Consider the following 15,900-nt stretch of genomic DNA (forward strand, 5'->3'; position numbering starts at 1 on the left):
AGCACCAGGGTAGTGCTTGCTGATTGGTGGCTACATTTAGCTACCAATCAGAAAGTGTTACCCAGGTGCTAAACCAAAAATGGTCTGGCTCCTAAGCTTCCATTTCTGATTTTTGAAATAAAGATTCAAAGAGAACGAAGAATAATTGATAATAGGAGTGAATTAGAAAGTTTGCTTAAAACTGCATGCTCTATCTGAATAATGAAATAAAACATTTGGGTTTCATATCCCTTTAACAGGCTATCTGGCTTGAAATTAGTTTTTAACTACAGCATCAGAAAAAAATATTTGTTTTAAATTTAGATGTTAATTTTACAAGCTTTTAAATTCATGGACTTTAGATCCTAATGATCTAAGGGTCCTTGAGACAGTAGGTTGTGTCACAGTGGAAAAAAAACACAGAGAACAACTGGACATTTTTACCAGATCCCAAAATGTGGCCAAACTGAAGTAATCAGAATAATAATGATAGCTCTTGTTTAATCTGAGAGATCACTCTTGCCAACACACGAGTTGGAGGACAGTTGATGAGGTAGTCAGAAAGTCCAATAACACATTTTTTAAATGAGATACTGTATGTTATGTAATGTCACAGCTTATGAGTAAATCAATCAATCAATATATATATATATATATATATATATATTTTTATTTTTTTTTATTTATTTATTTATATGTACACTAGATAGATTAGTCATCACTTGCCTTTCAGACATTAGTTAATATGAAAATAAGTATATTCACATTGATAGTCTATAAAAATGTGTATTTTATAGTACTTTGAAGACTATAATAAAAGTTAAACCCAACATAAAAAATAAAGATGTAGAACATAATGTTACGAAGAGAGACTGCTGTAAGTATCAGTTAACTAATCACACAAGCAAATAAGAGGCAAAGAGAGGCACTTATCCGTACGACAAGCCTCTAGGGCAGATTAATGCATCTCTCCCATTGTCAGTACTTAGCGTTAAACTTGTCAACATGAAAAAAAGGTTGATAGTACAGTTGAGTGCTAAGCAATAGCTCCATCTAGTGGCAATTAGAGATTACACCAAAAAAGAAAGTTTTGGTCATGTAATAATATGGTAAACATTAAATAAAATTAAACTTAACTTGAGCATTGGTATTGTTTTAATTTGGAAACAACTAAAAGAGTAATAAAAATGTTGCCACTGGTTGATTCAGTCTGACAACTGACCCTCAAAAAAAGACAAAGTTACAAAATAGTGCACAAAACAAAGGCCTTACGTAAATCCCCAGCCGTCTATGGCACTGGCAAATACCACATTGCCTTGGTCTGGTGAGAAGTAGAGGTGAGAATCATCAGTTTCTTCCAAACCGGCACTCCAGTCATAAACATGTTCTCCGTCCACGTTTTCTGCAGAAGCCTTACTGTCTATATCCTTCTCAGCCATCTCTCCCAACACCTTAGATGTAAACAGAGTTCCTGTGACTGCATTCACCTGAAGCAGAGGCAACCGAGAAGAAAACGGAGGTCACAAAGTATATATTGTGTACATAAATATCTCTCTTATGAACAAAGTACAAAACAAAGAAGCAGCTGTATAAAATCCTAAGTAAAAACACTAGTACCAAGACATACAAAAAATAACAAGATGTTGCATGCTGCTAAAAAAATAACATAACCTGACGTATGCTGGATTACTAGTAAATAAAAAATACTATACTAAAGGGAAATGAATCTGCTTAAAAAGACAAACAAAATTAGTTAAAACACACTATAAACGATAAAACTACAAGAAAAAAATACCTCTATTGGAATCAATGCAAATATATCAGTAAGAAAATCATTAATATGTTTTAGTCCTTTATTTAGTCAAAATTGAAAATGATAAGACTACATTTACAAAGTACTCCAACTGACAGGCTTACAATTTCAGTTTGTCAGTCAATCGATCATTAAGTTTCATTTTTTATGGCTGTGGCTGTCCCCGAACCCAATACAGATGTTAAAAACAGCACTTTAATTTATGGATGTAATGACCCCAAAAAGCTGGTTAGCTGCAGGAGACATTAGCTCTATATTTAGGCACGTTACCTGCTCTAGTATCTTCTGGAGGTGAGCATATGCTTCCTGAGAAGACATTTTGAGTTCAGTGATCAAGCGATCTATTTTATTTATCACCAGTACGGGTTGAATATTTTCAAGCCAAGCTTGTCTTAATACTGCTTGTGTCTATAAGAGAAAGAAAGGAAAACAAAGTACAAAAACAGAATGCTCTAATCAGTTTACAGCATTTTCTTATTGAAATATTGTTGTCATATAATAAAGTGTGCATAGTGAGTAAAAGTCAGCTCTAGGTCAGCAGTGCACTACTAGGAGTTAGCTGAATACATTGTGTAAGTCCATGATAAGAGACTATGTTTGTCACCACCATTTACCAGTTGAATCAAGCAGTGCATAGCTGCACCTGAGCATACCTTGGTATGCTTTTCAGCAATGATACAAATGAAGAAATTCGTCATGTCCCTTACAGATTTATTATGTTAGAAGAAACCTTTCTAGAAATGCAACACATTATTATATTTGTAAGCATTAAAATGAACTTACTTACTTTTTTTTTTTTTTTAATTATGTTTATTAAGTTTTTTTACAAAAAAAAATGAGAAACGAAAATAATACAATATTCATACAAATAAAATTAACCTTGATAATCACACCACCAAAAAAAAATAAAAAAATAATCAGAATACAAATACCTTGTGAAATACCGTTAACATAGAAAAAGAACATGCTTTGACAACCTAAATTAAGTCAAACTCAATTGATGTATCTTGAAAACTAACTGTTCACAATTAAATGCGATTACTGGGGTATAACAAGACCCCAGAGAATCGTAAAAATTACTTACTTAAGGTAGGTATATGCCATACTAAACAAACAAACCTGCTTCAGAATACATACCGTCCCATTAGAACATTGTCATTTATGGAATTTTGTAGAACAGTTGTGGCTACATAATGTAGAGAGGGTGTAAGACACCAGATCTTCTGAGCTGCTCCTCACAGGATGAACAAATGACTCTATACAAATTGTGCAGGCTTCATCAATGGTTTATTTTTAGCTATAAACCATGTACTGGACTTTTTAAACATTATGGGCTAGATTACTTCGGCTTTTTGCGTGAGTTGGGTTGCATGCATATTACAAGGTGCCTTCTACACGTTGCCCAAGATACACAAATCTCTGGAGTTACCTCCAGGGAGACCAATAATTTCAGCGAGTCTTTATACCAGCCAGTGGCAAAATTTATTGATGAACATTTACGATTAAATGCCAGTGTGGGGTAATGTATATAGGGAGATCGGAATGTATGCTCAAGGAGCAAATGGCAACACACACACAGAATGTACATAAGACAAGCACTAGATAGTGGAAAAGCAGACCAGCTGGTAGCCAAACATATTTGAGAACATAGGCATCCTGTGTCTTGTTTAAGGTGCTGTCCAATTGACCAAGTACCTCCCCCAAAAAGAGGGGGGTGATAGAAATAAATTTTTGATGCAGAGGGAGGCACATTGGATATATAAATTAGACACTGTGCACCCGGAGGGTTAAAACACTTATCTGTCTCTATCATGTTTTCTGTAGATTAGCTAAACATGGATTTTCATTATCTTTTTGTCATTTATTTGAAATGAAATGTTTTAATTATGCATAGGATTAAGATTTGGGTTTATTATCCTAAAAAACTTTCTTTCTTCTTTTTTTCTCAGTAAAAAATTAAATTGAAGAACAGAAGTAGCAAAATTGCAAATATAGATTTATACATGTGTCCACTAGATGGGGGCCTCATAAAATATTGTTTAAAGTGAATGTAAGTTTTGATGCAAAAGTGCCCAGTTTTTAAAAATTTGATTAAAAAAAACAGGGGCACTTTAATTCATAAAAATTTACATTTTACTCGTTGTGAAAAAATACTTACCTTTTAAACTTGACAGCCGCTCCAGCTTCACCCGGTCGTTGCAAGCCATTTCTACCGTCAGAAATGATGGATGGGTCATCCTCCAATCACGGCTTCCCCCCCAGGGGAATCAGTGTCTGATTCAATGCCGTGATTGGAGGAAGCCGGATTCCTCATTTTAGACCCAGGAAGAGGCTTTGTGACGGGCGGAGGAAGCTGGAGCGGCTGTCAAGTTTAAAAGGTAAGTATTTTTTCACAACACGAGTGAAATGTAAATTTTGATGAATTAAAGTGCCCCTGTTTTTAATCGAATTTTTAAAAACCGGGCACTTTAGCATCAAAATTAACATTCACTTTCAGGTTATAAGTAATTAGGGTGGGAGACATTCTGATAATATGTCATTGTTTGTATTTTGTGGGTGTATAATTAAGGGGCTTTGTGAGAGTTACCTTGAGAGAAAAAAAAGATAAGATAAATGGATATGTATTTCAAAGGAAAACATGAAAGTATCTATGTTAATGAAACTGTGGAATATAATTTGGGAATGTGTGCTGTTTTATATGAGTAACATATATATAACCCCAAGAAGGGGTTAATTGTGACCCCGAAATATCAAAAAATCCTGACATGCTTTTTCACAAACCCTGAGAGTGCATATCCTTATTATTCTATATGCGCAAAGAGAAAACAGACACTCACTGGTCTTAAATACATAAAACAACGTTTATTCAACAAGGGTTAAAAGGCATAACGTTTTGGTGCCATTACAGCACCTTTATCAAATGCCAACATGGTTCAAAAACATTAACCATGTTGGCATTTGATAAAGGTGCTGTAATGGTAATGTGGGACTGTGCTTATCCCTTCTGGGACTATACTGAGAGAGAAAGAGAAATAGAGAGAGACACACACACACATAAATATATATATATATATATATATATATATATATATATATATATATATATATATATATATATATATATATATATATATATATATATATATACACACACATACACACACACACGTAAATATATATATATATATATAGATATATATACACATACACACATATATAGATATATATATATATATATATATATATATACACACACACACACACACACACACACACACATACATACATACACACATACACACACAAACAGATATAAATATCTTTGAGTCCTTATAACTTTTTCTATGCAATTTGTTTTTAGAATTTTAAATTAGATAGTGTTATTATGATTGTAACTGTACTTTAAAATGTATTTAGCTATGTGTTTTGTGCAACTTTTTGGTCTTGTGTAAAAGTTAGTCAGAGCTCTGAGTGTTGCACTATCCTGACACGCGTTAATTTAAATTGCGCTCAAGTGAACACGTTTACATTCAACTCGTAATACCATGCCAATTCTGACGCACGCAAAGAGCCACGATAAACCCTTTTTCGCTTGTGCGCAACAGTTAGCGTGCCATTTGTAATCTAGCCCTATATCTTGTATTATGCTAAACTATCACATTCAGTTATTAAACACATTCATTTAATGTGGGCTACCAGGGCCAATACGTTAACTTAACACATAGAAGTAAAAATATGACCACATCTCCTTACAACTTTAGGGAGGTAATAAGCTTATCTGGGGTATAGTGAATGCAAGGAACAACCAATCACACAGGGTATTTACCAGAGGGGGTCATCCCTGATTTTAAATGATGGTGGGGAAAAGCAGGTCTCTACTACTTAATTTTTATTTTTAGTAAATCAAAATGTAAAAAAAATAAACAAAATTAATGTCTAAAAAAGAAAGCTGATCCTCTCTCCCCAAGTTGCAAGGGAAAATGATCAGCTTAAACAAAAACATTTTTAAATATTTAAAAAAAAAAACATTTTAGTGCAAAAATAACATGCAAGTGTTTTTTAAATGAATATTATAGTGAAAATGATGTGCTCTAATTTGTTAGAACATGTCATTGTAGCTCTAATGACCCTGCAATGCTATGTGTTTAACCCCCAAAAAGCGGGGGAGCCACATTTACTGCTGGATACAGGTAGTGTGCCAATCACCAGCAGCAGGCACACAACCCAGTTGTGTGATTGTTGCTGTTAAATGGCTCGGCAGCTGTATGCAGCTGTATACGATCAAAACCAGCAGTTCTCTGTGGCTCCCGAGCAGAACTTTAACCCCTTTGCTGGAGGTAAAAGCATAGATTTGCAGTGTGTCTCCAGTTAAAATGACATTCTCTAACAAATTAGCGCATTTGTTTTGTACTATAATTCCCTTTTTAGTCTTTTACTCTTACACACCCACATACCTGAGGACAAACTCCTTCCACTGCATCAACCACGATGATACACCCATCACAAAGACGGACAGCAGTTGAGACCTCAGAAGAAAAATCCACATGCCCCGGAGAATCAATTAGGTTGATTAGGTATTCTTTATCTCCTGAAATGTTAATAAAAAAAAGAGGAATGTTAAAGTGATAGAGCACAATGTTTTGGACAAGAAAAAGATAAATATATATATATATATATATATATATATATATTTTATATATATATATATATATATATATATAAGATCATTGGAGACACAATAACCAAGAGTCACATAGGACTGATAGCCACTGGTATATGTCTTTAAAGAAATGTTAAATTTTGGGTAATGATATGTAAATGCTTTTACAATCAGTTTCAAATACATATTCCCTCATGCCAGTGCTTTACTACAAACGCAGCTTTAAAGCATAACAGGTATAGAACATACAGCAACAGGAAAACATGTTTTGCCTTTTTACTAACCTTAATTTATAATGCGCTTTGGGTGCCCTGGCTTCTCTATACAGCATTCTGAATACAGCTGTCCATATGTGCTCTTCTGATGCAGTTTATTACCCCTGTTATGCTTTGAATGTGCAGACTGGAGTTTAAAGCACATATTAGAAGACATGGTGACAGTCAATTGCATATAATTACCCAGAACCCTGTGCTCCAGTGGAAACAGTGGCAGCCAAAGTTTTCTATGGAAAATGTAATCTAATTTGTTAAGTTTTGCTGCTATTGCTATACATGCTATTTTGTATCATTACTGCTTATCAATAAGGATATAGTTCATTATAAATGTACAACAAATACAGGAAGCTGTCAAATATGGTGTCCTGTATAAAATACACAGAAAGTAATAACTGAGTATTTTAGATCAAGATACCCATTTAACTATTTCTAAATGTAAAAAAATACACCATTATAAAAATCTAATTTAGGACTGATATAGTCAGCAAGGTAAAAGTGTGTGTGTTTAATTAAAATACCAGCACAGAAGTATTGACACTGCAAAGTATCCCCCCCCCCCCCACAAAAAAAGGATAAGATATTGAGCTTAGATATGTGCTAATTTTATCTAAGTATTTTGTAGAACTCTGTGGTAAATAAAATATACCAATATATTTATTAAATGGACAGTCTAGTCAAAATTAAACTTTCACGATTCCAATGCATGCACTTTAAACTTTCCAATTTACTTTTATCATCAAATTAGCTTTATTCTGTTGGTATTCTTTGTTAAAAGATAAACCTAGGTGTCCGGGCTATGGCCTAAGATGGCTGCTAAATTGGGAGCTCTGTAAGGAAAAAATTACAATCCGCCTTGTAATTAAGATTTTTCAAGTCCATCCAGAAGAAAATTGACCTCCATGAAGTGCATAATGCTTTGCTGGTTTGGATTATACCTGTATTGTGAGAAAATCAGCCTCCCAGACTGGACCGCAGAGATCTCTTGGCGGCCTGCAAGGAAGGAGAACTCAGCACCCCCCCCTGGGAAACCAGGGTAAGCTAAGCAGAGTAAATACTGTGCCTATTCGTACCTGTTAATCTGATAACGTTGACATATATATATATCACTATGGAGGAGCTGTGCGCTATCTTCCAATCCCTCATGGAGGATTTTGAATACAAAATATGTGCCAGATTCGATGGCCTTACAGAGCTCTGCCGCAATATGTCAAAGAAAAGGGATGTTCCACTCCAAGCTACTAAGAAAACCCCCGCTCCAATTATCTACACTGGTTCAGGCACGGAGCAGCCTCCCTGCCGGGAGATGAAGTGGCTGCAGGCTGGGGAAGCGACAGGAAACTATAACAGAGGAGAGGCTTGTGAGGCAGTTGGCCTGCAGAAGTGCGACCTTCCTACATACATGCCTTACACGGGATGGGGCAGAGGATCCCCTACGGCTCAGTGTCAGCTAGACAATGCTGAGGGCTGCCGCGATATCGACATTTGGCTTTATGGAGCTGTGCGGGGGAGGAGAGCGGCCGGCTCCCTCATGTGCAGCTTTACTGCCTCTGATCATTATCTTACCGACCTGGCGGCTCTGAAGAGGGAGTATGAAGGGGCGGCTTACCCGAGCTGTTGGCTCCCTTGTTCATTCGTAAGTGGACTAAACGGACTGATTAATTATATACAGGAGCCTAGAGCCTCAACCGGAATTGTGAGTGGCGGCCTACGGGAGTTGCGCTCTAACGCTTCCCGTGTAATCAGCTCCCGGAGTCGGGTAAACAGTGTCTGAGCTGCTAAATTCCTGTGAGGACTCTTGTATCACTACGGTGTATATAAATGATGATCTGGTGATCCGATACCAAAATCCTTCTATCTGTGGAGTTCTCCCTGGACTATGTGACGCAGGACTTAGTTGTAGTAGCAGGACTACTAGGTTCAAATATATATTGCTTGTTAAATATGTGCAGGTACTGGGATATATGCTATTAGGTAACCCAACATCTACCCCTACTTACAATGATTGTCTGTAGCCTGAGAGCAGCCAAATATTTTTATTTTCTTAAGGGGGGTACGTTTTACATTAACTCTTGTACACTTTGGGGGGGATCCTTGGTTATCGTTAGCACAATACTTACATACAGGGCCCAAGAGCTGTACGTGCATATGTGTATATACTGTGAATGTTACTCAAAATGTATGCTGTACTAAATAATGTATAGAGGCCCAGGAGTTGCTCATTTATCTTCTGCTAGGTAACTCTGTCAGAAGGGGTCCAAAAGTGGCCCTGTTAACACTTCCTCTAATCGTCACCCCTTGCTTATATTCAGAACCCGTGGCCCAGGAATGACCACAAATTCTCAGATAGGGTACGCCCAACTTGTATGTGCATTCTAGGGGGCTATTTATTTATTTAATTGTACAGATGTTTGTACAGGTATGCATGTGTTTTCCTTTATGTACCATGAAGGATATCCACAATTTATGCTGTACTAAGTAACATATAGAGGACTAGCAGGGGCCTATATATCTTTTCTTATATGACCTTGCATAGACTGGGTTCAAGAGTGGCCCTGCTAAAACTTCTCCCCATCTGTACTCCTCGTTTATACCCAAAACCCGGGGTCTAAGAGTGCCTACAAATTCTTAGTTGGGGTACACCTAACTTATACCTATTTGTTTATTTTAGGGGGCTATTTATTTAATTGTAAGAAGTACCTTGCCTTATCATTGGGCCCATGAGAGGGGCCCTGTTAACATTCTCCCATTCGTCACCCCTTACCTATATCTAACATCTGTGGTCCAGGAGGGGCCACTAACTCTTAGCTGGGGTGTACGTTATTCCTAATCTTTCTTTTCTCCTACTTATTTTGGGGGGCTCTGTGATATGTTGTTTTAAAGAAAAAGAGGTTTATTTTGTAGTTTGCACCTTTAATTTTTGCTCTTGGTTATTGAGTCATAAATGGCATCGCAGTTTGAAGTTTTAATGTGTTAGTCCTAGAAGGTTTTTAATGTGTGGATTTAGACATGGGGCTAACAGTTGTTCTATACGCTATGGTTTAGACTTATTGCTAGACTTTGAAACACTTTGAAGGTCCGAAAGTGGCCAGCCTGAATTTTATAAACATGCATGGATTTGATGCTTTGATTTGTAATTTGATGTGTCAACATGTAAGACCTTTTTTTGTTTTACTTCGATATGTCCTTTGTAATTTGCAAACAGGATGTCACTTATGTTGGAAAACCTTAATAAAAATTTTTAAAAAAAAAAAAAAAAAGATAAACCTAAGTAGGCTCATATGCTAATTTCAAAGCCCTTGAAGGCCACCTCTTATCTCAGAGCATTTTGACAGTTTTCACAGCTAGACAGCGCTAGTTCATATGTGCCATATAGATAATATTGTGTTCACTCTCATGATGTTAAAAAGTCAGCACTGATTGGCTAAAATGCAAGTCTGTCAAAAGAACTGATATAAGGGGGCAGTCTGCATAGGTAATCACAGAGGTAAAAAGTGTATTAAAGTGATGTAAATTTCCGATGCTCTGAGTTCCGGAGGAGGAGCGTAGGTTTGTGGTCACCTGGAACACTGGCTCTGTTTTTCCTCCTCAAGCTATTGGCTAGATGCTTCGCGTCTAAACCCTCAGACCCAGGGCGGCTTGAGTTGTTCAAATTTCACCGGTTCTGGAACTCCATAAAGTGCCACAACATAGCACTGAGCTGCGGGCTGCAGCAGCTGTAAAGGACTGGCTCTCATCTGACAGTGTTGTACCATACTTGGTATTAAAGGTGGTCCCCTCATCGAAAAGTCCTCTCTACCCACAAGGATTATACAAACATTATTTTCTCTCCCCCCTCCTACGAGTGCTGCGTGAGGGGGGGTTTATTTCTACTGCCCTGCTGTTTTTCACTACGGGGCTAGGACAAGGAGGGTACCTGACTGTTGTGTAAGCTCCTGCCGGGCTGTAATTGTTTCCTGGCCATCTCCAGCAGGTCTGATAAGCTCCTTGCAAAGGCCGGTCGCTCACTTTGAAGCTCTACCCTCTTCTGCCCTGGATATCCGTTTGGCTCTTCCCTTCCCTTATTCTGTTGGGTAGGCACCTGTTCATCTTTTGCCGGCACTGCATGGATCTTGAAACAGTGAGGAAAAATTGAAAGGAGGAAGAAGGCTGAGAGGTATATTTTATTACGGCTCTGCTGCTCCCTCCCACTGGTGCTGCGCGAGGGCTGTGGGACCGGTCTCAGTCTCTGGGCTGTTTCTACAACTTTGGCCGGCATTCTCACACCTGGCTTACCTTGCTGGTTATTCGTGGCATCTGCCCTGCACGACGCTGATTTGTCTTCCCTGTTTGGCTTCAACCTCCCCTCCCACCGGTGCTGCGTGAGGGGAGTGGGACCGGTTTCAGTCTCCTAGCTGTTTCTTCAACCCCGCCTGTAATTCTCTCATCTGGCTTTCCATGGGGGTGATCCGTGGTATTTGTTCTGTACGACGCTGACTTCCCTGCTCTGCCTGGCTTCAGTCTCCCCTCCCGCTGAGGCTGTGTAAGGGGAGGGTTGTTTCTGAATACGATTGTCCAGCTCCCCTCTGGTATACTTTGGGACTTGATACGGTACTGTACTGAACTTCCTCCTACTAGACTTATTGGGTTTTCCCTGCCCTAATTATTTATTTCTACGTTGCTATATGGACTATTACCCCCCCTCTTTTACTAGCAGCTAAGTTTTATAAAGATTATGCCCTGGATCCCCCTTCAGGTTCAAACTGCACTGGATTTCTCCACTAACTAATTAGGATGCTTCATTAAGATGGCAGTACTTGGAGGAAGGGGTTAGAAGGCTAGAGTTGTCAGGAATTGTGGTTATGCTGTACCTTTAAGGAATTCAACCAATAGGATTCTTCCTCCTCTCATTTAAACACCTGCTCAGGTTACAAACGTTGCTTAGTATTTTGTTATTTTCACTAGTAACACTGAGCCTTGCTACAGCTGAAGTACTGCCTTCTCTCTGCATTTGTTTAACCTCTTGGTCTTTTGTGTTTGCAAATAGGAACTACAGTCACTGGAATCAATTCCTTTTATCTAGGAACTTTCTGTTTGCACATTCCTGCACAGCCAGTGAATGCAACTAAATATTCATCTACCTTATCAACACCCTCCAACTGCCTTCCTCCAGACTCACCATTGTCTACTTAACAAAGGTACTCTGCAGATGTACATATTTAATTTTACCTTATATTTCTTGTGAATTGCATAATATCAGTTTAAGCTCTCCACTCTGTCCTGTGACATCACAAGCTCTGCAAAGACTCATCTGTGCACACAGAACAGGAAGTCTCCTCCCCTCCAGATCAGATACCAACATTCAGAGACTCTAGTCACTGCTGTGAGCTTCACAAGAGATTCTGTGAGTACACAATGTTTTATTGAACAGACTTAGCATTTAAGAAACTGCTACTTAATTGTGGATTGCATAAAACATATAAGGTTGTCTAAACTGCTACTGAATTGTGGACTGCATAAAACATATAAGACTGTCTTACTTCTCATGCCTGATTAACTCACTCACTGCAGCTTTGCATAAAACATATAAGACTGTCTTACTTCTCTTGCCTGATTAACTCACTCACTGCAGCTTAACTGTTAAAGCAACTCTCAAGTATATTCTAAGGAAAAGACAAAGTAAATCCACCTTATTTTTATTTTTTCTTACTACTCAATTAATTTATCTTTAAAGTTCCATCATCTATAAATAATAGATTGAATGGATACCAAAGTTATATCTTGTTTGTACATTCTCCATACCAACTTAACCTTTGCAAACTAAATGACACTATACTACTTGGTTTCACTTTGAAGCTAGTGTTACCATATCAATTAGTGTTACATTCAAATATTTCTAAATCTTACATAATACTAAGCCCAATAAGAAAAAAAAAAAAAAAGAAAAAAAATAAATAAATAAGAATTTAGTGATTTATATTCAGCTAGTATGGATCCTGCTGAAATACCTCAATTTGTATATAATTTAAATCAAAAGGTGGATAAAATGGGACAAGCCATTTTAGATTTGCAACTTGAAACTCAGGTACTTAGAGAACTAATTAAAGATCTCAAAGATCAAAACACACCAAGTACTGAGCCACAAGTAAGCCTACCAGAACCTTTCACTGGTGATAGGAGGTTATACAGGCAATTCAAAAATGCATGCCATTTGTTATTTAACCTAAAACCCAAAACGTACCCTACAGACAGGGTCAGGGTTCTTTCAACAATTTAATTTCTTAGGTCAGAACCCAGGGTGTGGGCTGACCACTTATGTGAAACAAATGATCCTTTGCTGAATTCTTTCTCAGGATTTTTTTCTGCTATGGATGAGCTGTACAGGGATGCAGATATACAACTCACCGCTGAACAAAAAATGAGGAGTCTCAAGCAAGGAAAAAAAACAGTAGAAGACTACATCACCGAATTTAAATTATATGCATCAGATTCTGCCTGGAGTTCGGTTTCCCTAAGAAATCAGTTCAGACTGGGATTGTCTGACTCAGTTAAAGATGAACTTGCTCGAATAGAAATGCCAAGTACCTTAGAAGCACTTATGAAACTGGCAACACAAATTGACCGAAGACTCAGGGAACGCAAGGCAGAACGCAGCTATTCTGAAACTACATCTAAGCCATCTTCATCTACTTACTCACCCCAGAGACCTATAACTACAGAACAAGCAACACCCATGGAGATTGGAGTTATTAGAGGACCCCTTACCGCAGATGAAAGAATGAGACGTAAAACCAACCATCTCTGTATGTATTGTGGCAATTCCAACCATATGGTCACAGATTGCCCCATCTTACGCAAGAACAAAAGGAGTAAGTTTTTAACTATAAATAACACTAGTCATGTAGAAAAAACACTTTCTTATTGCAATTTATCTCTTACTCTGCAGTGGGACCTTAGAAGACTCACAACCAATGCCATAGTGGACTCCGGAGCTTTTGGCAATTTCATAGATATCAGCACTGTTCAAAAAAATAAAATACCTACCGTATTAAAAAAAACTCCAGTCTCTCTCAAGGTTATTGATGGTTCTGATCTAAAATATGGTCCAATCACACATAACACAATTCCAATATTAGTTACTATTGATGGGGCACATACAGAATATCTTACATTTGACATCATACCATCACCACATTTTCAGGTTGTTTTGGGTCTGTATTGGTTACAGTTACACAACCCTAGCATCAATTGGTCTAGTTTCTCAGTAAACTTTACTTCACCCTATTGTGAAAGCACTTGTTACCCACAGCCTGTAATACTTCAAGCAACTACTGAAGAAGTAAAAATACCTGAACCCTATCAAGATTTTGTTGAAGTCTTCAGTAAGTCTGAGGCCGAATCATTACCCCCGCACCGGGTTTATGACTGCCCGATAGAACTAATCCCTGGAGCAACATTACCAGTTGGTCACTTATACCCATTAAGTCAACCGGAATTGGATCATTTAAAGCAATACCTACAGGACAACCTAAGGAAAGGTTTCATACGCCCCTCTTCCTCTCCTGCCGCAGCTGGTATGTTCTTCGTGACCAACAAAGACTCTACTCTCAGACCTATAATAGATTATAGGGAGCTCAACAAACGTACAGTAAAAAACCGGTACCCACTTCCATTGATACCGGAACTGATCGAACGCCTAACCAATGCATCCATTTTCACAAAGCTTGATTTAAGGGGGGCTTACAACCTAATCCGTATAAGGGAAGGCGACGAATGGCTCACTGCATTCAGAACGAGGTATGGCCTCTATGAATACCTAGTGATGCCATTCGGCCTTTGTAATGCCCCCGCAACCTTCCAACACTTCATAAATGACATATTCCGTGATTTACTAGATGTCTGTTTGGTTGTATATCTTGATGATATTCTAATTTATTCTAATAACATATCAGACCACATAAAACATGTACGTTGGGTGTTAGCTCGTTTAAAAATACATAAGTTATATGCAAAATTAGAGAAGTGTTCTTTCCACAACACTTCCATTTCATTTCTAGGATACACCATTTCCTCAGCTGGCATTCAGATGCAGTCAGAAAAGGTCGAAGCAGTTAAACATTGGCCACAGCCTACTGATCGGAAATCTTTGCAAAGATTTCTTGGTTTCGCTAACTATTATCGAAAATTTATAAAGAATTTTTCGACGGCTGTAAAACCACTCACTCAACTCACTGGAACTACACATCCATTCCTATGGGAAGAGAAGCATACTCATGTTTTTGAAAATTTAAAAAGATTATTTACAGAAGCTCCTATACTAATGTTGCCAAATGTTGAACTACAATACATACTGGAGGTAGACTCTTCAGATTATGCTATAGGTGCTGTATTATCCCAACAAAAAGCTCCTAACGAACCTATGCACCCAATCTCTTTCTTTTCTAAGACCATGACATCAGCAGAAAGAAACTATGCAATTGGGGATAAAGAATTGCTAGCCATTCGTCGATCTTTGGAATTCTGGAGACACCTTCTTGAAGGTGCAAAGAAAACTTTCATAATCTACACTGACCATAAGAACCTACAATATCTCCAAAATAATAAAACCTTGTCAGCCAGACAGGTTAGATGGAGTCTTTATTTTGCTAGATTCGATTTCCAAATCATATATCGACCTGCTTGCAAAAATGGAAAAGCGGATGCACTTTCCCGTCAACTATCAATACCTCCAACATTTTCAAAACCCTCAAATATCATACCAACGGAAAGATTCATTGGGTTGACCTCAGATTTCATCTCGGATGTTAAGAAGTTTTCAAATACTCCACCCCCTGACTCCAAATTTGACTTGATCATCAAGGATGGAATATATTACTATAAAGATAGAATCTACTTACCTGAACCCCTCAGACTAGAAATAATCAAAGAACACCATGATACTCCATTATCTGGACACCCAGGAGAAACTCGTACATTACAGCTGTTAACTAGATTATACTGGTGGCCGAACATGAAAAGGTCTATCTCTGAATACATCAAGGGCTGTATTACCTGTCAAACTTGTAAAACTGAAAAGAAAACACCATATGGCTTATTAATGCCCATTCCAGTTTCAGACAGACCATGGAAACAAATCGGAATCGATTTCATCGTTGATTTACCTCCCTCTAAAACTCACACCACTATAATGGTAGTCG

The 15,900-nt window shown here is 37.8% G+C and overlaps 1 protein-coding gene across 1 annotated transcript in view; it reads right to left on the bottom strand.

Annotated features, from left to right (window-relative positions):
• Positions 1-15,900, bottom strand: part of EFL1 (elongation factor like GTPase 1) — an 869,365-nt gene that overhangs the window by 834,771 nt on the left and 18,694 nt on the right. The window contains exons 5-7 of the mRNA XM_053717412.1: positions 6,247-6,380; positions 2,063-2,200; positions 1,252-1,466 (exon numbers count right to left, since the gene is read on the bottom strand). Coding sequence (XP_053573387.1) covers positions 1,252-1,466; positions 2,063-2,200; positions 6,247-6,380 — 487 coding nt within the window. The remainder of the gene's footprint in view (positions 1-1,251; positions 1,467-2,062; positions 2,201-6,246; positions 6,381-15,900) is intronic.

This window comes from Bombina bombina, chromosome 6 (genome assembly GCF_027579735.1).
Source record: "Bombina bombina isolate aBomBom1 chromosome 6, aBomBom1.pri, whole genome shotgun sequence".
Taxonomy (NCBI): Eukaryota; Metazoa; Chordata; class Amphibia; order Anura; family Bombinatoridae; genus Bombina; species Bombina bombina.